The 27,554-nt window shown below is 32.7% G+C and overlaps 2 protein-coding genes across 3 annotated transcripts; one reads left to right on the top strand and one right to left on the bottom strand.

The window, feature by feature from the left end:
• Nucleotides 1-1,711: 1,711 nt before the first annotated feature.
• LOC123714004 (tubulin-specific chaperone cofactor E-like protein) lies at nt 1,712-24,659 on the top strand. Of its 2 annotated transcripts, XM_045667988.1 has the most exons (10): nt 1,768-1,857; nt 1,980-2,177; nt 2,262-2,437; nt 9,097-9,349; nt 9,521-10,023; nt 10,495-10,594; nt 20,445-20,629; nt 22,309-22,440; nt 23,060-23,159; nt 23,366-24,659. In XM_045667988.1, the coding sequence occupies exons 4-10, from the start codon at nt 9,104-9,106 to the stop codon at nt 23,483-23,485; spliced, it is 1,386 nt and encodes a 461-aa protein (XP_045523944.1). In that variant the 5' UTR covers nt 1,768-1,857; nt 1,980-2,177; nt 2,262-2,437; nt 9,097-9,103; the 3' UTR covers nt 23,486-24,659. The 2 variants fall into 2 exon arrangements, with proteins under 2 accessions (XP_045523943.1, XP_045523944.1); XM_045667987.1 differs by lacking the exon at nt 1,980-2,177 and having other exon boundaries at nt 1,712-1,857.
• On the bottom strand, nt 24,655-27,554 carry LOC123714003 (DNA repair protein Rev1). The gene has a single exon (XM_045667986.1). It carries the CDS (start codon nt 27,337-27,339, stop codon nt 24,676-24,678), a length of 2,664 nt encoding a protein of 887 aa, XP_045523942.1. The 5' UTR covers nt 27,340-27,554; the 3' UTR covers nt 24,655-24,675.

Below are 27,554 nucleotides of genomic sequence, written 5' to 3'. Positions count from 1 at the left end.
AAGGTTCAGAACGAAGTCTTCGGCGAATAGTTAAGAGTTTGGGATTTCGGTGGAAAAACACCGAAATCAACCGGAAAGTGCTGATTGAGACTTCTAATATACGTTTGCAACGTATCGAATATTTCACACTCTTCTTCAAAAGCCTGGACCGACGGTACTACTAAAGGGCTTAAGAAACCTATTTCGAAAGGACAGCGAGTTGTCATTGTCCACGCAAGGTCTGATACTGGGTTTATTCCTAATGTGTTGCTGAATTTTAAAGCTGGTACCAAATCAGGCGACTACCACGACAATATGAATTTTAAAAACTACGAAAAATGGCTCCGAACCCAATTAATGCCCAACCTACAATCCAGTTCCGTCTTGGTAGTCGACAACGCGTCCTATCATAATAAGCAGTGGGATCGCGCACCAACCTCTAATTCTAAAAAAGCTGACATGCAGGCCTGGCTCACTGAAAAAGGTATACAGTACGAGGAAACACATTTGAAACCTCAGTTATACAATTTAATAAAGATCAACAAAGATAAATTTAAAACATTTTCGATTGATCGAATCCTAGCTGAACGAGGTCATCAGGTACTGAGACTACCACCATACCATCCCGACCTAAATCCGATTGAAATGGCATGGTCGGATATTAAACAATATGTAGGCAGGAAAAATATAAAATGGAGTGTCAGTAAATGTATAGACCTAATACAAGAAATGGTTTTACTAATGGGTACATGGGATTGGCAAAAGTTGTGTAAAAAGGTGAAGGATATAGAAGAGCAATATGCAAAGAGTGATCATGTCGTGGATTTGGTAACAGAACAATTCATTATTCATGTCGATGGAGATAGTTCCGAGGATAGCAATGAAGATGACGCTAGTGCCGACGAACGAAGCAGTCCTGAGCCCGGGCCCTCAATAAACAAAAGGCCTTGTCGCGAGACCATTGAAGGCGTGATACCGTTCTCTGATTCAGATTGATAAAAGATTACAAATTAAAAGATAATGTTTTTATTTTTCTACATCCCATAAACTTGTTAAAATATCTTAGGTCTTTTTTGGAAATACGTTTATGTACAGACACTTTTTTAGTGTCTTATTATATCTTATAGGTAGGTAATATTACTTACATGCGCGACAGTAATCATGCGCAGCAGCTATCCTTCACATTTCGTTCAGCTTAATATCGTTATTTAGGTAATCATTAATCAAAGTGGCATATAATGTATTGCGTGCGCGACAGTACACATGCGCAGCAATCCCTTCCACGTATCGGCCAGCGCTAGACTTACGTGCCGCTGCCTATATGCTATCGTAATACTGCTGTCGCGTTGCGCACTCTATGGAACTGAGAGTACGTTTGTGTCCCTACGTACACACGAAAAATTAGATTCACAACCTAGTTTTAGAAGTATTATCACTATTATTAAAGAAACAATGTATGTTTTGTCTTTTTCTTTCTCTATGGATATATGGTCACTCTGTAAATATATGGTTCTAGCTATAAACAATGTTTCTAATTATAGATATATGTATTAATATAATATGAAACCACAACAAATATTTTTTTAAACTTCACATAGACGTACAAATTCGTTGTATGTATATTTAAAATAATATGTTTTTGTTTTAGGTACTCGTGGATAAGTACGCCTAAAGAGGTGTTAATTAAAAAAAACTACCCACGTCAAAATGACTTAATCAGTGGCGGAGCGATGATTTTAAATAATGTAATAACCCTAAATTTTATAATGTTTAAGTAACATCGCTTATTTCTAAATTTTAAGATAATAGCTATTTTGATTTAATAAAATTCTTCTTTTACTAGCAAAAATATACAACAATACAGTATCACAATATTGGGTATGTAATTGACCGGTTGCCATATTCAATTTAGTATTGAATATAATATCTGTATAACAAAAGTATTATTTATTTATTGTAGCAGCTTAAAAATAAAAGGAGTATTTTTTTGTTTTATTTAGCATCATGGTACTAAGTGTGAGCTAATGTCATTCCAAAAAAAAACCAGTATGGCGTTAGCGGATTCCGCCTGTCGCAAGTCGCTCATATTGAGCCATAACATTATGTAGGTACTCTGTGATCCAACGCTTCAAGTCTGTGACGCTGTGGTGCAGGACAAAAGTGTGTGTAATGTTGTATATATAGCACACAGCAATGATGTACGTGCGTGAAACTGGTATTGATGTAAATTGTTGATTTTAGTAAACATTGGCTTTCATTCGTGTTTCGATTTTCGTTCACAGAGCATTTCGTATGGAAATCCTGTTGACCATGTAAACAGCTGACGGATATATTATTTTCTTGTGCAAGTGATTGTGTCGAAAGAAATTATAGTGCTACATCCTTAGTTAATTTTATGGTACTGGATATGATAGACGAAGGCTTTAGAAGAAAAATTGCGAAACCATAATTATTGAATGTGAGTAATTTTCCCTTGTCTAGTTAGAAATAAACACTGAGCTGTTTGGTAAACATTAAAATCGTTTCAGATTAATTGAGACTAGATGTACTATAAAATTATTTCTATTATGTATTTGTTTATTTATATATTTACAACACAGATCGGTTTTGTTATTGTTTCATAATATACCTAATCAATGTACAAAGTAGAATAATATTTCCGTGTAACAAAAAACCTCTTTCAAAATTAGCTGATTTTAGTTCAAATACTGAGTTACAGATAATCAATTTTAATCTCAATGTCTACTATTATTTTATAGATTAAATATAGTATACATTCTTAAACCCATAACAAAGACCTCGTATGGTATTACGAGCGTTTACAAACAGCAAACTATTTACTTTTGTCCAGCTAAATACGGCGCAGTATTTAAGGAGTATTAAAAGTTTTTCCATAATGCACGTGAAATAAATTACGATTTCGCTATCATTATTGTGTTACGGCATTGACCTAGTTTCTTAACTTCCTATATAAGCATACATTTTATCTATTTAATCAAAAAAACCTAATGAGATTATATAAAAATACATCAGAGGCTTTGAAGTATTGCGGATAACCAGGGTTTAATTCCCACGAAATTAACATTTATAAAATTATCTTGTTCTCATTGACCATTTCGTTCCAAAACGCCGAATTATAAAAAAAAGATCCTAAGCGCAAATAATACGTTTTTCTTTGTTTTCTTTCCTGGTTTTACCTTCTAGGAATATAATACTTATTTAGATATATACACGTGCGACAAATAACAAGTATTTATCGAAACGGGTTGATCATCAAGGTCTAGTATCGTATTATACCTAACAAAGACTTGAATAACGCAGTAAACTCATATTCTAGGAGGTAAACATAACATTTAGCAAATAAATATAAGTGGTTCCTAGTTAAAATTCATTATTACCGTGTCAAAATGGCAATGGCAAATACTTAATCATAAAAGATACGAATAAATTATCATAATATAATCATCGAATCCGATTCTCTTAACGGTAGAACCTATTTGTGCTTAAGGATTTTTAAATGTTTGACTTAAAAAATAAAATAGTAATAATTTATTGGTATATATTATTGGAGACGTAATAGTTATACATAAAACTGCGCAATTGATGGCAGCGTGTAGTAATTTATTTTTATAAAGAAGGATCAAGGATAAAGTTATATCTTGTTTTTTTGTTCAAGGTCCTTTGTAACCTAAACAATCTACGTCTCAATTATTAACAGCCTCGACGCGCACCGAGTACTTTTCGTGTTAATATGTTGTTAAACAAAAGAAAATTATCTTTTTTAGGTAAACCGTGTTCAAAAATGTTAAATGTGATTTTTTGTATAAATACACAAAAAGGTATTTTAAGTATGTTTTACTTGCAATAAAGTAAATAAAATTCAAATTTGTCTAATATGATATTAGATATAAAATATTTTTGAGACGTAAAAATGCAAGTGAGTACACTATATTCTTCAGCAGATTTTTTGTAATATTTTTAATAATGATGAACCTCATAGTAAGGACTTTAACTAGCTTTGCTATTGATTGATATTTTAAATTTACCATCTGAACATAACCAGTCTTAATCTTGCAATTTTAATTCTGATCGCATATTATTGATATATTTTTATATACTTTGTTACGGTACATTGAAAATGTCAGCCGTATTTGTAATACGGGTTTTGACCTTTCCACTCCAAACCATTTCATACTTTAAAATGTCTACGAATACATACTCGATATAATACGATTGGCAGCACGTGTTGGTCTTTAAATCCGGTAAAGTTTACCATGAAGATATTTTTCGAAAGGCCTTTGGCAGCTTTTTTTTAGTTAGCTGTAGCCTAACATGATTTATATATAAATAATCCTTAATGGTTTTTTTAAATTTTGACGTATAGCAGAGTAGGTACGGATAGAGAACCGTCGTTCGAATCAATAATAAAACACTTCATATGAAAATAACACAGCATAGGAGACAAAGGATTGGCGCTCTTACTGCTAAAAACAGGATTGGAAGTCGTTGCAGTGCTAAATTAGATTTTTATCAATATCTTGATACTCAATATGATTTTTTTTTTGAATAAATGAAGTGTCGCGTAGCAAATAAGAAATATATTTAGCCATACTCGTCTTTATTGGAATTCTTATATATGATACTATAATCTCCGTTATGCACCGTGCATTAGTCTAGAAATTCTAGGATACCTAACTCAGCGGCCCTCTCGTCGCGTCGGTGTGTTACTTTCCAGACGACCTTAATTTGTCTTTGCGAGTTAATGGATCTTATAGGGCTTATAAGTGTATGGAAAAATTGTATTAGTTTTTTCTTCAATAATATTTATAATTTAATTATAATTATACTAAAAATTGATAGACAGTGTTGGCCTAGTGGCTTCAGCGTGCGACTCTCATCCCTGAGGTCGTAGGTTCGATTCCTGGCTGTGCACCAATGGATTTTCTTTCTATGTGCGCATTTAACATTAGCTCGAACGGTGAAGGAAAACATCGTGAGGAAACCGGCTTGCCTTAGACCCAAAAAGTCGACGGTGTGTGTCAGGCACAGAAGGCTGATCATCTACTTGCCTATTAGATTAACAAATGATTATAAAACAGATACATAAATCTGAGGCCCAGACCTAAAAGGTTGTAGCACCATTGATTTATTTTTATTTTTTATACTAAAAATTGAAACCACAAAGTTTTAAGACACTGTAAAAGGAGGTTTGATATGCATATAATTTAAAACGACAAATTTAAAGTAGTTGTTATAAATAAAGAAGTCAAAAATAGATAATTAGTCTTAATTCCTTAATAGATAGGTCTCGTGATTTTATTTCATTAAATTATTATATAAGGCCGTCAATGCATAGTCGACGCTTCCGGAAGTGTTAGTGTCCATGGGCGGCGGCATCGCTTAACATGACGTGAAACTTGGGCACGATTTGTCCGCTGCTCCTATATGTATATATATATATGTATATATATTATATTACGGGTTAAAAAAAATCCTGAGGTTATAGTGCGTACAACAAAATTCTTCAATTTCATAAGGTACAAAGAATATATACACACTACTGTTAGTACTTATATTAAATCAGATCATTATATAGATAACATTAATTAGTTAGGTTTGTGCATAACATTTCATTCATTTTAACAAATGATACATAGAAATTTATATAATTATTTGCAAAATTCGCGAATATGATTAAGTCAAGGCTCTTGCACGATAGCGATTAAGATCACTTATAAATTATTATAAGTGCTCATTGTTCCAAGAAACAAACGCTAATTGAATACGGTAGGTATCTGATGTGCATTCAAGTACAGATATAGACCATATTAGTAACCAGTTTCTGGATGAGAATGAGAAATATACACAATCAATAGTACTATAAAATAGCTATAAATTCTGATATAACTGTTGAATATAAACCACCAAATTAATCATCAATTAAGTATTATTGCCTACCCTATGTAATTTAATCTTTTTTCTTTACTCACAGTGGTTGCCTGGAAGAGATCGCTCGAAAGCGATAAGGCCGCCAGTTGCCCTCCTTTTCATTTAATTATGTTCAATTTTCATATTGTAATGTAACGAAGTGTTAATAAATAAATAAATAATCTTCGATCTGATTTCTGACACGAAGAGTGAGAATGTAAAATTAAAAAAAACCTACTTTGAAGACTTATAATTAAAATTGTTATTCATGCCTCATTCATCATCAAAATCAATGGATCATGTAGGTGCTCAGTACTCGAAAGCTTAAATAGATAAATTTCAAATTTTCAATTTCAACAATATCATATTAAATAATAAATATGTCAGTTATAAACAAATACATGTCGCGCGTCGTCAGAACGAGGAGCAAACGGGCTGGATGCTCACCTGATGTTAAGATCAACCACCGGCCATGGACACTCTCAATGCTTTGCAAGTGCTTTGCCGGACTTTTAAGAATTGGTACGCTCTTTTCTTGAAGGACCCTAAGTCGAATTGGTTCGGAAATACTTCAGTGGGCAGCTCGTTCCACATAGTGTACTACCAGTGTTGCCGCGAACCACACGCGGCAAAAACTGTCTTTAAACGCTCAGTTGTGGAACGACCGACGAATGACGATGATGTCTGATGATGAAACTCAGCTGCAAGTAGTACTTCGACAAACTCCTCAGAACAAATGTACGGTTCCTGGGTCTTAAATAATAGAGGTTTATTGGTATACTCTATATTAACCACTCGCGTGTTACAATAAAATATGAGCGAAATAATGACGTGCTAATGGCTTTGCGAATGAATACAATTTTAACAGTCAATGAGAGAACCTACCTCTGGCTATGCTCTCGGGGTGTAACTCCCATGATTTAGGAAATCGTCACGCTTATAAGTGATCAAAATGTACAGCCATGGCACATACATACATAGGAAATCGTCATGCTTGTAAATGAGCAAAATGTGCGCGCGTATATAGGGATCATCACGCTTATAAAACTAAGAAAGCCTGAGTGAGCAAAATGTACAGCCTTGGCTCGTACACCATGGTTAATGCGGTAGAAGATGCAGAGTGAGACATTTGTATAATAGTAAAATTTCTAAGAGGTAGAGATATGTATTGGTATATTTACTGGAGTAACTAGAGGTCACCTTTGCAACATAAAAAAAGCTATGTAGAACGTATCTAATTAGTAATAAGTACGACAATCGAAATTATAGACCTTGGGTGTTTGCGATATGACCTCAGACTATTAGGCAAACTGCATCACCCTTCTAATACCCTATGGCCTTTTCGAATTAATTCGTTAAGTGAGTCTCTCGATATATTTTTTTGTCACGTATAGTATAGTATTCAGTATATTTTTTTATATTAGTATATATAGGTAAAAGTAAATCGCAAATGTTGTGTAGCGCCAAACTCGAATACAAGTATTTTTTTTATTCCTTGGACTTTGAGGAAAGTTTATGTGGATTTTTATTGGAAATATAAAATTAGTACTTAGTTTTTTATTTCGGAAAAACGAACAGTCTATAGGGTAGTATAGCGACATTTTACATAATATGTTGGTTGGTACTAAAAAGATGGGCTAAGTAAAAAGTCATATTAAGTGGAGCTACCTACAAGTTACTTATAGGTTAATTGTACACAAATAAGTTGCATTGAAATACTAATTTAGGTACTGTATGTACTAGTTTCGCGTAGACCAATTAGCCGGCTTATACTGTACTTGAAAATTACGTGTGACGTATGGTTATGTGTAATAAAACTATTATTATTTAACGAACAACGTAAATTCAAGGCTCCGCTCTGAATATTATGATTTTAGCTCGTCTCTGATTATATTACGCAAATATATAACGCAACGCTTTAGATATTTGAAATGTTTAACTCAATTGCGATGGTTTTTTAAATAAAGAGTGGATTGCTTAATTTTATATCAAAATCGTAAACAGTATTTAATAAAAAAGTATTTATTTAACTGACGCGGACTTGTTCTGTGGAATGTGACAAAGATGGTTTGACTTATAATTTCAAAAAAGCGAGTACTATAGCAGTTTGACCGGTCGGTATTTTATCCACAAATTTCTGGGATACCGACTACGATTGTATATTCCAACTTCCTCTAAGTTCAAGCTTCATCAAAAACGGGTCTGTAGTTTTTGATATACACTTTCATACCCTACCCAGGGTTCATACCCTCGGGAAATGTATAATATACAAAGTTAAATATATATTTTCCATTTCTGTTGATAAGTGTTACATTTGTTTAAATTTCCTACATTTTTCAATTAGATTTAGTAGTCTATTTAAGGCAAATCAAAACTATATAAAAATATTTGATTTCACATGCTTTTAATTATAATATAACAATGATTAAAACATATTCTTATTGAGTAATAATTTACTATTTTCACCGCAGCGGTCATTAGGAATAATTACTATCCCAGATATTTGTTAGTAAATTATCGAACTCATTACAAAATACGGAACGTTTTGCTTTATAGATATATAACATTTATTACTTACAAAACGCACAAAATAATATATTAATAATAAACAAAAAAATATAGAAAGAAAATAATTAATAAAATACATTTTATTTTATGTGTGTATTGTGGTTGTAACTGGCTCTAGCTCAGCATTATGCTGTGGAGCAGACGTGTTCCTCAGCGCTGGTCATTGCGACAGTGAAAAATAATGTAATAATAGTAATGAAAAAAAAAATAGTAAAAATTAACAGTGTAAGAAGTCTATATATAGGTCTAGTCTACTATAGCAATCAGAAAATCAAGAATATAGGTAGAAACCTATATCCTTTATATATAAAACAGAAGTTTTATACATAAATTCTGAACGGTCTAAATTTTTTGTTTATGCAATAACTCTATAAATGGCTCAGGGCCGTTGGAATTAACAAAACAATTCTCACTGAATACGGTTGGACTTCTTTTTATACGGCTGTGTTACTATGGAATAGTAAACATAAAGATAACGTTTTATTGGTAGGTTTTACTAACAATACCTGTGTAACATACACATTGATGTAAACTTCCCTTAGTTATTCAGTAGATAACACAGCCCAAAGAGTATCTAATGTTAGCCTAGCATTGTGTAACATTCATTTCTTTTGTCAACAGCTTCAAAATGCCGTCGCTCTTAGAAGCACTCGAGCGAAAGTATGGTGCTAAGGGTGAGGTGAACCCTTCCATCGACGACATGCCTGTAGCTATTTTTGTGCCTAAACGATCTCCTAGACTGAGTGTGCCTACGCTTCTAGTACTCAATGATTGTGATATAGATTGCGCTGGAGATGCAACTGTATTGGCCGATAAGTGCGCTGATGTTGTGGAGCTTGATCTCGCTAACAACAAGCTCACGGACTGGGAAGAGGTATGCCTTGAGTTTGAAATACTTTCCATCAAGTTCAGTGATCTTAATTGTTTCGAATTGTTGTTATTGAGAGTATATAATTTTTTTGCTGCGTTACAATGCATACAACTTTTAATGATTCACAAATCACATTGTTATGCCAAATACTTTAAATTGTTCCAATGATTTTAGGTATTTGCGATTCTTGAGCAAGCTCCCCGAGTGAGGTTTCTGAATTTAAGCTTCAATCGGCTGTCGGCTCAAATTCAAGCGGCTCAAGCTCTTCATCCACGTTGGGATAGTCTGAGCAATCTCGTCTTGAACTCTACTTATGTCGGATGGCCCAGTGTCCATGGTCTTTTGAAAGCTCTACCGACTCTTGAAGAGCTGCACTTGAGCCTCAATGAGTATTCGTACGTGGACCTCACTGGGAAGGAGGTTAATGAAAAGGACCGGTGCGAGGAATGTTCACGCTTGAGATGTGATCAGACTCAACCAGTTCATCAACAGTTGAAGAAACTCCATTTCTCAGGAAACCCTGTCAGTAGCTGGATAGAAATTTCAAAATTCGGATATGCCTTCCCCAACTTGGAGACGCTTCTAGTTAATGACTGCAATTTAACAACGTTAGCGCCCGATCCCTGTGAGAAATGTGACGATACCAATGGGAATAAGAAAAGTCACGATGGCTTCCCGTAAGTATTTACAAAAAGATATATTCCAGAGCTACTATATATGCAAGTAGAAGTTGCTTCTCTGCGATCAGGTATCCGCCGTATCAATAAAAAATGACATCAACTTCACCTCGATATATGGAAGTCCTCCACAGTCCTTTTCACGAAGCACTTTCTTTTGTGAACTAACTAGCGAACTGTAGAATAGAGGCACGGAGGCACGTTTTTCCTCCTATTATATATTTAAAAAAAAGTTGTGTTAATAAGAATAAAAAGACCGCATCCAAAGGTCTAAAACATTCGAAAAAAAACATTTTTATAGTTAAGGTCACATACATTTTTAATCTTATGTCTAAATGTTTCAAACTGTTTCAAACATTAGCTGTGTAAAAACTAGTCAATGTCATTAATGGTTTGATAGCTGTAATGAATTGTCATTGACCCACTAAACTTGTGATTTTATTGTGTAACTTAATTATGGCTTGTTTACAGTCGACTTCGTTTCCTGAATCTTAATAACACTGGACTGGCCACGTGGGATGAAGTGGATAGACTTGCCAAATTTCCAGCATTAAGAAGTTTAAGAGTGCAGGTGAGTGCCTAACCTTGCTTTATTATTTTTCTCATTAGGCGTAAGGTCAAATATTGTGCTTCAAATAGAAGACGAAAGTGTTGTCGAAGTATAACAAAGAATGTTTTACAATTTTATATTAAAAAGGATTAGGTATGCAGATATACAAGCTAATTATGGGGCTATCTTTTTGAAGATAGTATATTACATTCTTATAAGTGCGTCGTATTTATTGATATTGGTAATTGTTATGCATCAGTTGTTGCAAAGCAATCATTGGATTACTTCATCAATAATCCGCGATCAGAACATGTGCCAATCAACATAACCCTTCCGATTCAAAGGTGCAGATTTTTCAAAGCTATATCAAACGCGTGAAGACATTTATTTTATTCGTGTAACACGAGAGCCGGGATCATATGGGTGAAGGTCTTCCTGAATTAGTTCTGGCCTAGTTAGTGTCAGTGTTTGCGTAATCTTGATGGTGTAACCCCGGAGATTTTCGTCATAGGACTGCTGACTTTTTTTAGATTTCCCAAACCTTGGCATCGTTACGAGTATATCGATAAAGCCTATATTAAACGAATTTTCTGTTAATTATTGGTATTAAGCCATTACATAATTTAAAAAAAAATACAAAGTTGAATTAAAAATGATTTTAAATGTTATACGCCCATATCGTTTGCCCCGGGTCGTAAAGCAAAATTAATTATTTTTCAGGAAACATAAAAGAAGGTAATTCCATTATAACTGGGATACTAAGTACAAAACATAAACAAATATATATATATTTATTGAATGAAAGCTATGCTAATGCTTGATTTTTTCCCCGGGGCAAGCGATATTTCGTTTATACTTTAACCTTTAATTTAAATAATAGTTAAATACACGTCAACTCTGACATTTTATAAACACCTAAATTAATACTTCCGGCTTTTAAACGTAACCTTTGGTTGAAATTTACCAGGTACATTTGCAAGATAAATGTAGACTTCAATAGCCATTGCACTTAGCCGTCTTGGCAATCGATTGGCAATCTGCGCTCCTGAATTGTATTTCCTGAACTTATTTTTAATTTCCAAGATTTAACAACGAAGATGAATTTTGCATCTATGATTTATTAATCTTAACGACAAAAATTTCGTCTTTTGCACTACATACTCATGCCAGACACGTAAAAAATATACTTTAACAAAAACAAGATTGAAGCGTAATTAAAGCCCGTCAAAGTATGGTAATTTAATTTGTTATATCTACGGTGAAAGATAAAATGCGAGCTTGGTAGAGAGCCAAAATGGTTCATAGGTACAGTGTTGCCTGTTGAGCGGAACATACCATATTATTAAATTGGTTGTTTGCTAAAGTTTTTCAATACACTTGTTCACATCGCCAGTTACTTTGTTACCACGTCACCTTATTGCTACCTTGTATGACCTAAGTATTATTATTACTTTAAGATTACGCACGTATAGCGGTTACTGCATTGCGCAGATAATTAATTTATAAAAACTAAAATGTGGGAATTGAATGATTGTCTTAAAGAACCTTATACGAATATGAGCCAAATAACTCCTAGGTCTGCTCCTAATAGACTTAAAAAAAGATTTTTTTTAGAATCGATTTTCAAATAAAAATGTCTATAGAAATAAATGCATTACCCAGTACAAGATGTTTGTCTTTGACATAAATTCTAAACGCAACAGTTTGTGACTTTGAAGGAAATAAAATAAAAAACAATGTTTACAATTCGATTTTCAAAGTTATATATACAAATTGAATATGGACATTTGACCGTTAGATATCACCTTGCTTCAACAAACTTTATTGAATGATTGCTTTAAACAAGAACTTGTTGTGAATCACGGACCAACGAACGATCGACCTGCGCCCACGCATGTAATGCATCTTCAATGTTTAAACATAAAGACCTTTAGAAAAGGAGTATAGTATTGTGGACAATGGACAACATTAGAGATAGAGAGATTTCTATCATATTTATTATTTTACTAAAGTACATATTTACGAACCAATTTGACTTAGGGTAGCTTCGACTTTAGGGTAACCGCTCTACCTCATGAAAAAAGTAAAGACTTTTTGGTTTTAATGCGCAAGTGAATTTAGTTAGTATCTCTTTAGCACTTTATTACCAGAGTTAATTTTAAGTATATTTAAAGGCAAACATGTATGTTCATTCTTTGACGAATGTCGAATTTTATTATTGTATTATTAATGTGACCGAAACATACTCAAAATTATGTATGTTTGTTTCTCATATCACGTTACAAGTCAAACATATATATTTTTAAACGAATCTAAACACCTCGCTAACACAATTTGAATTTAATTTCTTTATCGTTATTAAATATTATAACAATGATAGTAATAATTATATTATAATTAATGAAATTCTGTAATAATCATAGTAGTAATGAGGTAAAATGAAATAATTGTATTATTTGTATTCATGTCTATGGTAATAAAAGCCTTTTGTTTAACTTTAACCAATTTCTGTAAAGTTGCATATAGTAGATTATTTTTCGAAAAATAATGTCATAAAGAAGTTTCACTTCTTACATGTGTACACTAGTACACGCACACATTTTGTTTTATTACTGCCGGAACTACAAATAAAATGTGTAATTTATTTTCTTAAAAACATGTACCAAATAGGATTAAGTTTACTTTGTTCTTTTGCAGAAAATATAGACTTTTTTAATTAAATTGTTATACCGGAACCGCTTAGCAATGAATGCTAACCGACACATCTTACAACTGACAATAGGTAAATAATTATATATGACTGTGTGTTATGGAATTTTGTACTTTTTACCTTAATCTAACTTTGAACAACTGTACTTTATTAGCCAGAGCTCCTTTTGCCTTGAGCTCCCAAACAAACAATACTTGTTTGTTAGCATATCTGTAAATCACATAGAAATTTGTTTCATGCCCTTGCTGTTACGGTTCTTTGTATTTAAAAAAGAAAAATCCAAATATATATCTAGCTAATTTATTTGGCGGGAACTATACTTTTGTAATAGCCATTCGTTCCGATGGCCCAGATCTCCCCACCCTATTACAAGACAGGACCACACGTTTCACATTACGTATTCACCTTTGTCCTACTGACATAGTGGATTAGTCGCATTGCATTACGGCTTGACTATCAATTCGTACGTTGCCAATTGAAACAGAGAAAAATCGTCTTTTATTAACATAGGTTTTACACATTAAGAAAACGTTTTTTAAACGGATTGAAGCTATGTATTATTATTATAAACTTATAATTATTTACATAATTTTAAATTGAAAAAAAAAAATCCGACGTTTCGCGTGCTTTACAGCCTGCGTGGTCACCGTGTAAATTTATATTATTTATATATATTTACTTATAATAATAATAATACATAGCTTCAATCCGTTTAAAAAGTGTTTTCTTTACAGAGATCTCCATGCACTTGATAAACATGTCTTAATTATTTTTGGTATAATTGGGGACCTTTATGGGGGAAGCTGGTTGGTTAGGTTTATTTTTATGTAACAGCGCTAACGGGAGTCTCACCTGATCTGAAGTGATACAGCTGTTCATAGACTCGCAAGTACGTTGCCGGTCGTGTACGCCAAATGTAAGCTTTAGGTAGATAAACTTTATCAACTTGAGATCTTTATATCTTATTGAATTGAGTTATAAACATTATTAACCTGAGATATAAACTTTATTAATTTGAGATATAAAGCTTATTATGTTGAGATATAAACTTTATTAAATTGAGATATAAACATTATTAACCTGAGATATAAACTTTAGCAACCTGAGATATAAACTTTATCAACTTGAGATATAAACGTTATTAAATTGAGATATCTATACAAGTTGTCTTCATATAAAAGGAATGGAAAGTGGTAACCATGGCAACGACAAACTTTAAACCACATTTTATAACGTATAACTAGAGATATACTATATAAATTTGCTGTTATTTATAAAAAAATATACTCTATTCTTTTACTATACTAAACTACTAGAGGATATCGAGAGCAGAACAGACTTTTTATGGTCTCCGGGACGGACTACACAGTACTGTGACTTATTAAGGGCAAGCTGGGTCTGGTCAGCCTATAGTGCAAAATAATTAAACAGGATTTTAAATTAAATAAAGTAACGTAACATATGTAAATTAACGTGGATTTTGTGATTTCGCTTTGAGAAAGATTTTATAGCAAACAAGCACTCGCAAACCCCCCCCCCCCCCCCTTATTCTACCCCTATGTACTGCAAATAACTTTCATTTCCGCCGTTTAATAATTTCTTGCAGAACACTAGGATCACTAATATTTCCCGAAAACCCTTTAATAACGGGCAAGCCGTGATTCCTGTCGGGCTTCTAGCTTGTTGTATCCAAATATCCCTAATACAACGTTGAGTACATTAAAGGATAGAAACTATGAAGTAACGTAAAGTCGTTGATATACAAAACCGTGGAAATTTTGTGAAGTTCATTATGAAATCGTATTAAAATATCTCAGGCTGAATTTTATTTAAATCAAAGGACTCGTGTGTCGTATGTGTCAAATCGCAACGTTGCTAGTTTTGCTACGCTCCATATTTCGCCTATTCAGAATCGACGGAGCGAAGCCCGTTGAAAAAGCATGGAACAATAGTTCCTTCTACTAATGAATCTGCACTCCAATTAATTACCTATTGTTTTGGGATGTTTCGGAAGGCATCCATTGCTTAGCAGTTCCAACAAGAAAGAAATTAAAAGTTATAAATGTCGAATTGTAAGCAGGTGTTTTGGAGGCGGTCAAAAATATATGTATATGTAGATCACTTGTGGCGTGATAAGAGAAACAAATCGAAATATTACTTTTGAGGGTAGTTGTTATCAAATGTAGCGGTCATATTGCTTCCGTAGTTTACACGGGCAAACACAAGAGTGGACAACGCAACAGCGCACCATTTGGCGTTTCGAGTTATAACATAACAACTTTGCCTCAATTTTTTTAATGTAATCGAAAAGTATTTTGCCGGGATATGCCACGCAAACACTCGCTTGTTAATACACCGGTGACTGTTAAGTCGCAAGCGGTTAATAATAATTATAGGTATAAAGATAATAGTTTATAGGCCTCGCATTTGCTGACAGAATGAAGCAACACGAATGAGGAAGCCATTACTGGCTTTGCCTTTCACGGAGTGTACTAGTAAAAGTATATTTCCACAAGTTAATAAAATTAAAATGCCTGCGTTTTTACTATTCTTACCTGTTCACAGACTAAGACATGAAATAACAGACATATAAAACATGACCAGCGACATTCAGTGATACAAAAAGAGATAACACAATAAAAAAGATGAAATTAAGACTACAAAAACATACAACATTGCATTGCATAAACATTAAATTATTTGAATTAAGAATTGAATTATCAGTAAAGTGTTTTAATTCTACTTATAGCCGAGGCCATAGATTTATAAACACGTTAAATGCAATGTCATTATGGTAGCGACATAACCTTTTAAGCGGTATACATTTGTTCCTATGCATTCTCTTGAGTTTGAGGTTAAAAAAACATTTATATTTATGATTTATAAATCAAAATATAGCGTGCCAGTTCTATTATTTGATATTCTTATTTTATATCCTTATATAAAGCTATAAGCTAAGAGTTATAAGTTCTATAGAAATTTATATTACACAGCGTGACATAGTATGCGGAAAAAAATTGATTTAAGGTTTCGCTACTTTTTTCTGAAAAACTTTTCTAAAATGGTTTTTCTTAGTTACACACAGTGTACATATTACGGAGTCTCCAATTCTTTTCTGTTTTTTTTAACTGTAGTCTGGTGACTGGAAGATACCGCTTACCAGATATTAGATCGCTGAAGACCGAAACGTAAAGATTACTTTTTCCAACGGGCAAAGCGATATTATGTTATCATATTTTTAATTCAATAAAGAGTGCTATGAATAAAACTTGCTACTCCATGTCCTTTTGATACGTAAGACTTCTAAGAAAACAATTGAACTGATAATTATGTACTATAATTTACAGTAATACCGTGATATTATTACGTGTAATAATTATCATGCATGTATAGCCAATTATTCGCGTACCCTGTACGAAATCGATAGTGCAGTTAATGAATCGGAACGGATCCGTTACCGCTTGGGACGGAAAATGAAATCCGACAGAAATTCCATGTTTTTTTTTTACGAACAGGGGAAGGGCGGCAGGTGTTCTGAATTTAAATTTACGTATAGGTCAAGGGCTTATCGAATAGTGACAATGTTCGTGACGCAACCAATCGTAAAAATATATATATTTGCTATCGCTAACTCCAGCAACCTTACTGTCTTTCAATAGCGACTGCGATACATATTCTGACGTTTTTGTTTGCACATACGGGAGCCCGTTTGTCTCGTGTTCTATAAAACCGTAAAATTATTAATATCAAAGTATTGTAAATCATCATATTCAGGGCATAGAACTCTGTTTTAAAAATAAATGAACAGAATTTGCTATAATATTACATAGGTATTTGACGATATATTATTCATTCGGAACTTGATGTATGTCTTAAGTCACAGACAACAAAGGCGTGCTATATTTCTTAGTTATATTTATTGTCTGGTCTAGACTGCTTTCTTTCGTGCATTTTATATTTACATATTAGAATCTAGCAATCTGCTTTGTCTTTGATGTAATGTCGTTTTCGCTGTATTTATTAAAACGTACATGTATTTTCATTTAAACCTGCCAAATACTTCAGTCAATCCCTGACCTTGTCCTAAAAGAAAAAATGTGTACGTGTACTAGTGTACACACCTAAGAAGTGAAACTTCTTTATGACTTTCATTTTCGAAAAATGATCTACTATATGCAACTTTACAGAAATTGGTTAAATGAAGTTAAATAAGATAAAGATTGGGCTTTGATTATCATAGACATGAATACATACAATACAATTATTTCATTTTACCTTAATACTATTAAGATTATTAAAGAATTTCATCAATTGTAATAGAATTATTAATATCATTGTTATCGTTATTATATATTTTTGTTACTAATGGCTTTGAATCTCTTCGAATCAACCGTGGTAGTTTTAAAAAGAGGGCGCGCAACGGAAAAATGTGATGTGTAACGGAATAATGTGACGAGTAACCGAATAATGTGACGGTAATTTTTTTTAACGCCGATATAGAAGTTTCACTTCATCTGTAAATCTTTATTGATGTTTTCAATATTTAATTTAATATTCATGAGAAATACCATACTCTGATGCATGCATAGTTTAATTTGTTCCTTGTTCCGCTTTCGGACAAATGTAGAAGGTCGTACAAAAGCAACGGCAAGCTTCTATTACGCACTTTATAAAGTTCTACTAAAGACTACTATATAGGTTTTGGCCTCGGGATTTCTGACGTTTGGTTACTATACTATTTTTTATGTATACGTAGGTTACTTTTGGGCCTAAAGCATGCCAGGTTTTCTCACGATGGTTCCTTTATACACAGCGCACGATTTCAGAAACATTTACTATTTTTATAGGATAATATTATAATTTGAAAGTTTCTGTTAACTATCGCAATAAATCCAATTATTCATAGGGAAGTGGATAATAATTTATTACATGTTTGAAGACAATTGTCCACACTATAAATCTCTTGTTTTTATCCTGGATAGGTATACCCTTGAATAGGCCTCATCTCACTTATCAGCTGCTAGGATTGGTGCCGTACTGTACTGTTCTGTATTATGAAAAATCTAAGCTGCCGTTAAATCCTCGCTGGTATTGTTTTATCCCATATGTATTATATATATGAATCTAATAAATACTTTTTGTTGTATTATTTGTATGTATAACATATATAGGTAATACCTTTTCGATTCATCGCATATGGTCTATGGTTAAGGTCTTTCAGAGATAAATGCACCTAACAATGTAAAAACATCATTTAATAATGTTTTATTCCAGATAAATTAGATCTTTTTTTTCAATTTAGTTATGTACTTTTTGAAATATACCCTTAGTATTTATTTTTCCTTTGTTGTCCGTTGTCTCCTTAATTTACGTGTTAAGCCAGCGGGCTTCGACTCACCAACAATTATCATCAGTTATTTCCGGACTTTAAAAAAAGTACCTTTTTTGGAAATGGGAGATTTGACATTCTCCTGCTGTGTAGCTTCTCGGCCACAGATCTGCCTGATTGCATGTCTGATGGTCTACTGAAAATGATATAAAATAAACAAAAACAAAGTGTTAATACATACATACAAAAAATAATGCTATGTAAAATCGTAAATAATCATCCCGTTTCTATATAGAAACTGCAAATTTTTCCCTACAATAAAGTTTACAAAAGAGAGTGAGGAACATGTACTACAGTCTAGCCTCAACAATAACTATGGCTAATAAGCAATATTATATATTATGTTGGCTTAATTTTGTACAATACTAGTAAATAGCTTAAACTAAGGAAATGTTCATTTACAGTCTTAGTGTTCTATAATGTTTTGACATTTGACATTTTGTTTTGTTTTCGTGTGTCCAAGAGAAACTACAAATAATATAACAAATTGTAATAAACCACTTGACAGTAAACATCACCAGTCGTACTAATAAAAAGTTACTTGATGATGTCCATATATTTCTATAGATCATGTCGTAAATACAATAATCCGCAAACAAAAACGCCTTCCCTATATAGAAAGTAGTCAAAGCCTTGAAAACCTCCTCGATATAGCCTTCGTTTAAAATTATAATTCCTGGTACAATCGTGACTTCTTAATTCAGTGAACGATCTCTGATGGCACCTCTTTTGTATTGGACCCGGAATTATTTATAATCTGTAAATTTATTAAAGGCTTAGTTATCAAGGTCATTGAATATTGCGTTAGGTCGAAATTACGCAGAAAGCTTTGTTTTAGACAGTTTTGATTTAGACAAGGGTGAAGCTTTATTTTTTTTTAATTATTGAGCAGAAAATCTTTCTACAGGAATAATCCTGAAAAATATTTTTGATCGCTTAAAAATAGAGTTTGTCTTAGTGAAATTGATTAAACTTAACTGTCAGTAATTTATGTAAATTGAATTGAAATCAAGGCAAACTCAAAAATGTACATTATTTTGACTTAAACGAATAAGAAATGTAAGAGTACTTATTACTTTAGGCTCGTTATAAAGCCCTCGGGTGACGTTCAGAATCGAGACTCAGTAAATATGAGAACTATATGTCAAAAACATATTGGACCCCAAGTCCTTAGTGTGTCCGTAATTAGATATATTAATGTACTATATGAGGTTATTTTTTGGGGAAATTCATCAAAGTGACACGAAAGATTGCGGATTGGTCCGTGATGAGCAATGAACCCAACCCACTAAAACCGAACAGCCCCATCATCCCCCTGCCCCCGTCAAGAGCGTTTGCTGCGGTAGTACTCAGCCCAACTAGATATAGTAACCTATCGCAAGATATTACATATTTATTATATATAAAAATGAATCCCTATTTCCCTTGGTCACGGCATCACGCGTGAATGGCTGGACCAATTTTGCTAATTCTTTTTGAAGTTAAACTAAAACGAAAGCGTGTGTACACTGGTACACGCACACATTTTTTTTTTCATTGAATAGCGCTTTTACTGTTCAAACTTTTTTCATATAACCTTATGGCGTTTGACATAGCATTGCCAGAATGCGTGCAGCAAATATCGTCAAAGAGAAATGAATATCGCTTAAAACAAATGCTTTGATCGTAGTTTTTATATTAATAATCAATATTCATAGTTAAGACAGGACAACGTCTGTCGGTACCGCAGTAGTAATAAATAATTATTTCTTACAAAAAAACATTAATTCCAGGGTTGGCCCCTTTGGGAGCGTGTAGAATCAACCGAGCACGAACGAAGATTACTTCTAGTAGCGAGGCTGCCTCATGTAAGAACCTTAAATGGGGGTGGTGCTGTCCCACCAGAGGAGAGAGATGCGGCGGAAAGAGCCTTCATCAGATATTACATGGAGAAACCGGAGGCTGACAGACCGGATCGGTAAGTTTTTTTAAATATTATGAGTAGTTATTACTACTACCTGTATCAGGGCTGGATTTAGGGGAGGGAAAACCGGGCCCCTCCACAAAAGAGGCGCCCCCACAATAGAGACTTTAACAAGTAGGAATTTAAAATATTTTTTTAAATTATCAAAATAAATCAAAATTTTAGGCGTTACACACATCCGGTATTTTCAAATTATTTTAGGAATAACTAACATAACAAAGTTGTATGATTAAAAATAACCATGTCCTCTTCAACTCGCAGAATTTTTTGCTTTAAAGAACGATATGATTATTCGTCTCACAATAGAATTAATTAACAATTCCTGCGTCGAAGGCTCTTCATAAATGGAAATTGTAGGCGTGCGTTGCGAAAATTGAGAAACGCTAATTTATAGGTTTAAATATAAAGAGGAAAAATATTATTATGTTTATTTCCAAACCTATTTATTACACGCTTATTAATTGGTATCAAGTATAGTTAATCATAGACTAAAAAAAATGTGATCATTTAGCTCAAGATTTTAACATAGGTCAACATTGAGCTACTCTTTGAAGACATTCTCTTTTTAAACCATATCCAGAGTACTGGGAATAGACATATTAAATGACGTTTAGTTTCGCGGTCATTTGGACGGGAACGCTAAATTAGCTTTTTAAAAACTTGATGTGCTCATTAAGGCGACATGGTACTTCAACTTAGTGTCCTTCAAGAGAAACGCGTATCAATTCTTAAAAAGCCGGCAACACTGGCAATGTCAGTGTCTATTGGCGGTGTTTGATACATAAAAATAATAAAATGAACCATTGGAGACGTTACTACATCTTACGAATCTGCATAATTGTTTTACGTAAACAACATCGTGTCATTGTTAAAATTAGCAGAGCGTGATTCATTCCTTGATGCAACGATTACATTTTGGGCAGAACTAACGACTATTCTGTAATAACGATATTTGGAATTGATTGTCGAGTTTTTGTAGTGTACGATTCCAAGTTTACGATATCATATCGATTTCATATATGTAAAATTTTAAGTTACAAAGTAAGCCCGCAATCATTTGTGTATGTGCACCCCAAACATTCTAATAACCCATATATATACGAGTAATGGCGCTGCTAAACGTGTGCGTGTACTAGTGTACACACGTAAGAAGTGAAACTTCTTTATGACCTTATTTTTTCGAAAAATTGTCTATTATATGCAACTTTACAGAAATTGGTTAAATAAAGTTTAATTAGATAAAGTCTAACAAAATGTCTTTTATCATCATATATATGAATACAAATAATACAATTATTTAATTTTACTTTATTACTACTAAGATTATTACAGAATTTCATAAATTGTAATATAACTATTACTATCATTGTTATCGTTATTATATATTTTTGTTATTAATGGCTTCGAATCTCTGCGAATGAACCGTGGTAGGGACAAGAAAAAGATGGCACGTAACCGAAAAATGTGACGGTAATTTTTTTCCAAAGCCGATAAAGAAGTTTCACTTCAATAACATATAATAGTTAATTGAAATTTAATTTGCAAATATTAATAGTTCTATAAATTAACGAATATATTTATCTCTCCACTTTGTACGCTACAGAAAGCTTCCATTACCGCAGCTGTTATAGGAAAAAGATGACAGTAAATATGTGTTAATTTTTTTTTTTTAGATATTGGGAGTTAGTGGGAGTTCACGGTAAGCTGGACCCGCTGGTTTCCGTTGATCTGAGACCAGAAAAGCGAGTGCAAATTACCTTTACGTGTGGAGACACCAGCGAAGTTAGAACCGTTGACGTTTACAGGTATTGAGAATTTTATCAATATAGTAAAAAGTAACTTCCCGTGATATCCAATAGGGCATGGGACGGGTGTCCTTGAATTAATGAGAGTAAAAAGAATAAGTCTTTCATGAATGTTGTAATTTTTATCATTTGGAATTTTTGCCATTAAATTTGATTTACTATTATTACTACGTTTGATTGTCACGTTCAACTGCCGGACGTTAATAAAATACAGAACGCGGAATTGTCTGGCCGGATAATCGAATCCAACATTACCATACACAGAGAGCAAAGGAGGAAGTCATTTCTCTAGTAACGTATTTTATGTTTAATTTAATTAAATCTCATGTAGAATATTTTGGATTCATTTTGAAAAATTCTTATTGACAGATGTCAATACTTTTTACATAGGCCGTGCATTATACCCATATCTCAAAAACGACCTAACCTGTTTTGATGAAACGTATACCTAAAGTTTATTACTTGTTTCAAATCGATATAACTTTTAGCGCTCAAGAATTCGTGAAAACGTTTTCAAACAAAATAATTTAGGACTACCCTCAAATATTTAATACCAAAAGTGTACATACAAATTTAATGACGCCCTTTTTTTTAAATCGTATTGGAAAATTACTTTCAGAACTGTAGCAGATTTAAAAACGCGATTGGAGCGTTTGGCTGGATTCCCCGCTTCCAAGATGAGATTGTTCTACGTTGACCAAGAGCTGAGGGACTCACAGGTAAACACAATTTTTATTTATCTATATTATTAAAAAAAACTAAGGCAAGATATAAATAACTAGTTTAAATTTACTGGATATAAAAATGGTTTAGAATGTATATTAAATAAATCTATTGCTTCAATATCCACTGAAGAATACCTAAACAGAATGTTTTGGTTCTGTATTCAAGCAGAAGACTCCTTACTGATAATTTTTGTTTTTAGGGTCCGGAGGAAATGAAATATCCGACGAAACAGCTATATTCGTACAACATGTCTTCAGGGGACGAAATAATTATAGACTCGAAATTCAAGCACTCTATATCAGCTAATTCTACAGCGTGAGGCCACTTACAAATACTTAAATATAGGGACAATATTTTTAAGCTTGACAGAAATCCTTTTTGTGAAAATTTATTACAATGCCATCTTATTATACTCAACTTTCTAGATTGTTTCCGAATAAATCTTTTTTTTAATAATTATCAGCACTGTTTTGTAATTTTATTTTAAATGTCGTGACTAGATTTTTTTTTATAATCTGTGGAAATATAATTTTATTTTTAATAGCAGTGCCAAAATTAACTGTTTTCTTTATAATTCTAATTTATAAAAGTATGTATATACTACTAATTATAATTGGATTAAAATGTGAGTAAAATAAACTCAATCAACAAAATTTATTGTTTCTGGTTAAAATTCTAGTCTAAATTGAAAGCCTTTATAATTTGTCCCAATACAAGTCTTCAAATTATAATGCTAATATAATAGAATTAAATCATGATATATAATTATATCTACTAACAAAATTAGAGTTAACTTTGTTACAAGATTTTGTTTGTCACAAATCAGTTGTAAGTTTTACTTACAAGCTTAGCTTGATTTTTGAAGCACAATTAATTTTATTTTAAGATACAATTCGCCCAAAAGAGCACGAAGTCCCAAGCACAGAATTTTTGTTGATTATGTAAACACTGTATGAACTTGTTTATTGATATATAAGTTTTACACAAAAAGGTTCATTCTAATGAAATTCTAAAATGCCGGTACATTTTACATAAAGGGCAGATTGTATTATGCCTCCTTAACTGTCGCAATGAAGCATCTGTGATAATAATTATAATTAAAAATTACCTACTTAAATTGACCATCAAGTTTAGGACACCAAATTTTAAATTGTCTGGCTTTTCATGTGAAATGCTAATGGCATTAATGTGTATACACTTATTAAGTGATATTAACTGCCATTTTCAACATAATATATGAGCATAGTACATGTACGTACATACTAATATTAATGTGGTTACCGTTTTGTATGCATGAATGTTTTATACTGTTTTTAATCTGTACTTGCCTTGTTTTTTAGTACCTTCCAATTAGCTTTAGCCTGTACCTGCCACATGAAATTAGTTTAAGGCAGTATTATTTGACACAACCTGTGTTTATGGAATAATGTTTTTTCTTTGTAGTTTTAGGACATGAAACACTAGATGAAATAAAGTAAAAAGTAAATATTAAACCTGTTTTATTTAAATTCAATCTTCAAAATATAACCTTTTATTATACACAACCAACATTGCACTCTGAACTTGTTCTAAAACATAATTTAGAACTTCATTCCATATCTCGTTATTAATCTCTTGAATCCTTCTTCTAAAAAAGTTTAATAAAATATATAATTTATCTATATTTCTATTGCAGATCATATTTTCCATATAGGAAATGATCATATCTACATCACACTGCTTTGGTGGCTGTCCACTATCAAACCAAGCCCTAAGTAATTCACGAACTTCTTTCCATGAGAACCCCAGTAATCCAGATTTAACAATTCTTTCCGTTTCTATATTTTCAATATTCTTCTTTGTTTCCTCTATATCTTTAGACTTATTCTTAATTGGACTTTTAAATTCATTTTTAATTGCTGGACACTGCAAGAACTTGTCCATAAGAGTTTTAGATGTACTCAATTTTGAGTTTTTTGGTGGTCTTCCTTTTCGTTTATTAGGTGATCTACTAGGTGATTTTCTTCTAGGCGACGCCAGGGGTCGTTTAGGGGAAACTGGTTCATTTTTCATACACAAATTAGGTTTATCTTTTCTTTCATCTTTTGTTACATTAGTTAAAAACTTACTTATGGCACCTTTGGATTTTTGTAGTTTGTCATTTAATTGTTCTAGTTTTGTTACTTGTATTCCAATACCTCGCATTTCTTTCGGATCTATATTGAGCTTTTTGCAAAGTGATATCACTTCTTGGAGTATTATTTGAGAGTCATTAGTAGCTTCAAGCAATGTAACAGACTTATTTATGACATCACAAAAACCATGACCTAAAAACTTTGCTGTTTCAACTGGAGCTTCTTCTGCTCTCACCATTAGTTTTAAAGTAATGCACTTACCTTTTACTTTAAACTGTTGCATTCTGGACTGAACTTCTATAGAAAGCTGATTCAGAAAATGATAGCATTGATCATTTGTTTCAAAACGGATACCATAGTTGACTTCAGCAGAAACCGATTTTCTGACTGTATGGTATGTCAATGGGTTTCGATCACGTCCACGACACTGATCAAAGAGCTGTGCTCCAGTCTTATTACCTAAATGTTGTTGTAAAGATGCCAAAGTTAATGATTGTAGTGATCCACAAGTTTGATGACCCAGTGATTCTAATTTTTGAGATGTTTGTCTACCAACACCTGGTAAATCCTTGAGATTGATGTCAAACATAAAATCTTCAATGAGATTTGCAGTTAAAAAGAATTGACCATTAGGTTTGGCCTGCTTTGTTGCTAATCTGGCCTGAAGTCGATTCCCTCCAAAACCAGTAGAACATGGACATCCAGTTTTTTCTCTAATCTCCTCTCTTAATACTGTTGCAAAATCTTCAGGACTGACATCAAGATTTGTTAGGAGATCTGTACAATGCACATACATTTCATCACAAGACACAGCTTCAATATCTAGTGTATATTGAGCAATTGTATTATAAAGTGTATAAGCTACTTCTTTGTAACCATCAAAGTCATATGGGATAGTTTGCAACTCTGGGCACAGCCTTAAAGCAGCTCCCATGAACATTCCATTACAGATGCCTTTTGCTCTTGCTTCATAAGAACATGAAGCTATTTCACTCATTGAACCAAATTTGTTACCTTCATCACCAATATTATCTATTCGAGTAGAGATTTCAATATTGTTAACATCAAGGCCAGCTTTTGTTAGTTTTCCAGCTTGTTTTTGCCTATAGAGCTCAAACTCTACAGATCTATTAACTCCTGATCTCTTTGTTTGACTTTGGCCACCTTTAGAGTGAGTCACAGCTACAGGTTTACCTTTTAATTCAGGATGTTTCCTCAAACCAACAGATACAAAAAAACAATCCATATCTATGTGCATAATTACTTTATTATATTCAAAATTCATGGAAAAGCTGCTATGACAATTATATGATTTTATTCTGTCTCTTAAATTTATATGTGCAGTAAATATGTAGTTGCTTTCTTCCCTCAAATCGTTAATATATTGCTTAAAACATGCACCAAGTTGAGATATATGGTGTAACCTTGAATTACTATAGAATTCAGATATGAAATTTGGATCTACAGCAGTTTTTGTTGAAGTGTCTGTATTTTTAATATCTATTAAAGAATTTGTTGAATCCACAATGACATAACTAGAATCTGGAAGAGATCTTTCAATATCTAAATTATTCATTGGTTTAACCCAACTATCAGTTAATAATTCTTCCTTTTTTTTTGTATCATTGCTCATTCTAGTAGATTTTTGGAATTTTAATTTAGGCTGTGAATGTTTGTTAGAATAAAGTAAAAAATCTTTATAATCCAGCAGCCGATTAGATGCTATGCTTTCAGTTATCCATTCCGGTTTTACAATATTTGTTAGGGTCATATTCTTTACTTTTGTATCTGGTAAATTTGAAGCAATAACAATGTCTTCATGTCGTTGATATGTATGATAAACACCACCATGTTGAGCCATTAAATCTTTTAGTTCATCAGCTGTAGGTACTGTGTAACCATTGACAAAGATACTAATGCCCTTAAATATATTAGAAACTTGATTTTCTTTTGAGGCTTTAGAGGAAAATTGCTCTTCCAGTTTTGAGATTTTAGCTTGCATATAACCACCCCATGCTTCAAAACCATTATCAGAAAATTTTTCATCTTGACGACTCATTTTTTTATACTAGCTTCCGCCTTTATTCTTTTTATACTACAATTGAAATTGAATTGACAATTGAAAAAAATATAATATTATGAAGCTGTATATATACTGCTAACTGATAATTCATTGTAAGTAAACATGAACTTAAAAAAGAAATCCGAGTTGGAATTTTGTGTTAATGTTAACATTATTTTTCTATTCCCCTCGCGACTAGCGTTGTACTTTGT

This window comes from Pieris brassicae, chromosome 9 (genome assembly GCF_905147105.1).
Source record: "Pieris brassicae chromosome 9, ilPieBrab1.1, whole genome shotgun sequence".
Classification (NCBI taxonomy): Eukaryota; Metazoa; Arthropoda; class Insecta; order Lepidoptera; family Pieridae; genus Pieris; species Pieris brassicae.
This window is presented reverse-complemented; position numbering and strand designations above follow the sequence as displayed.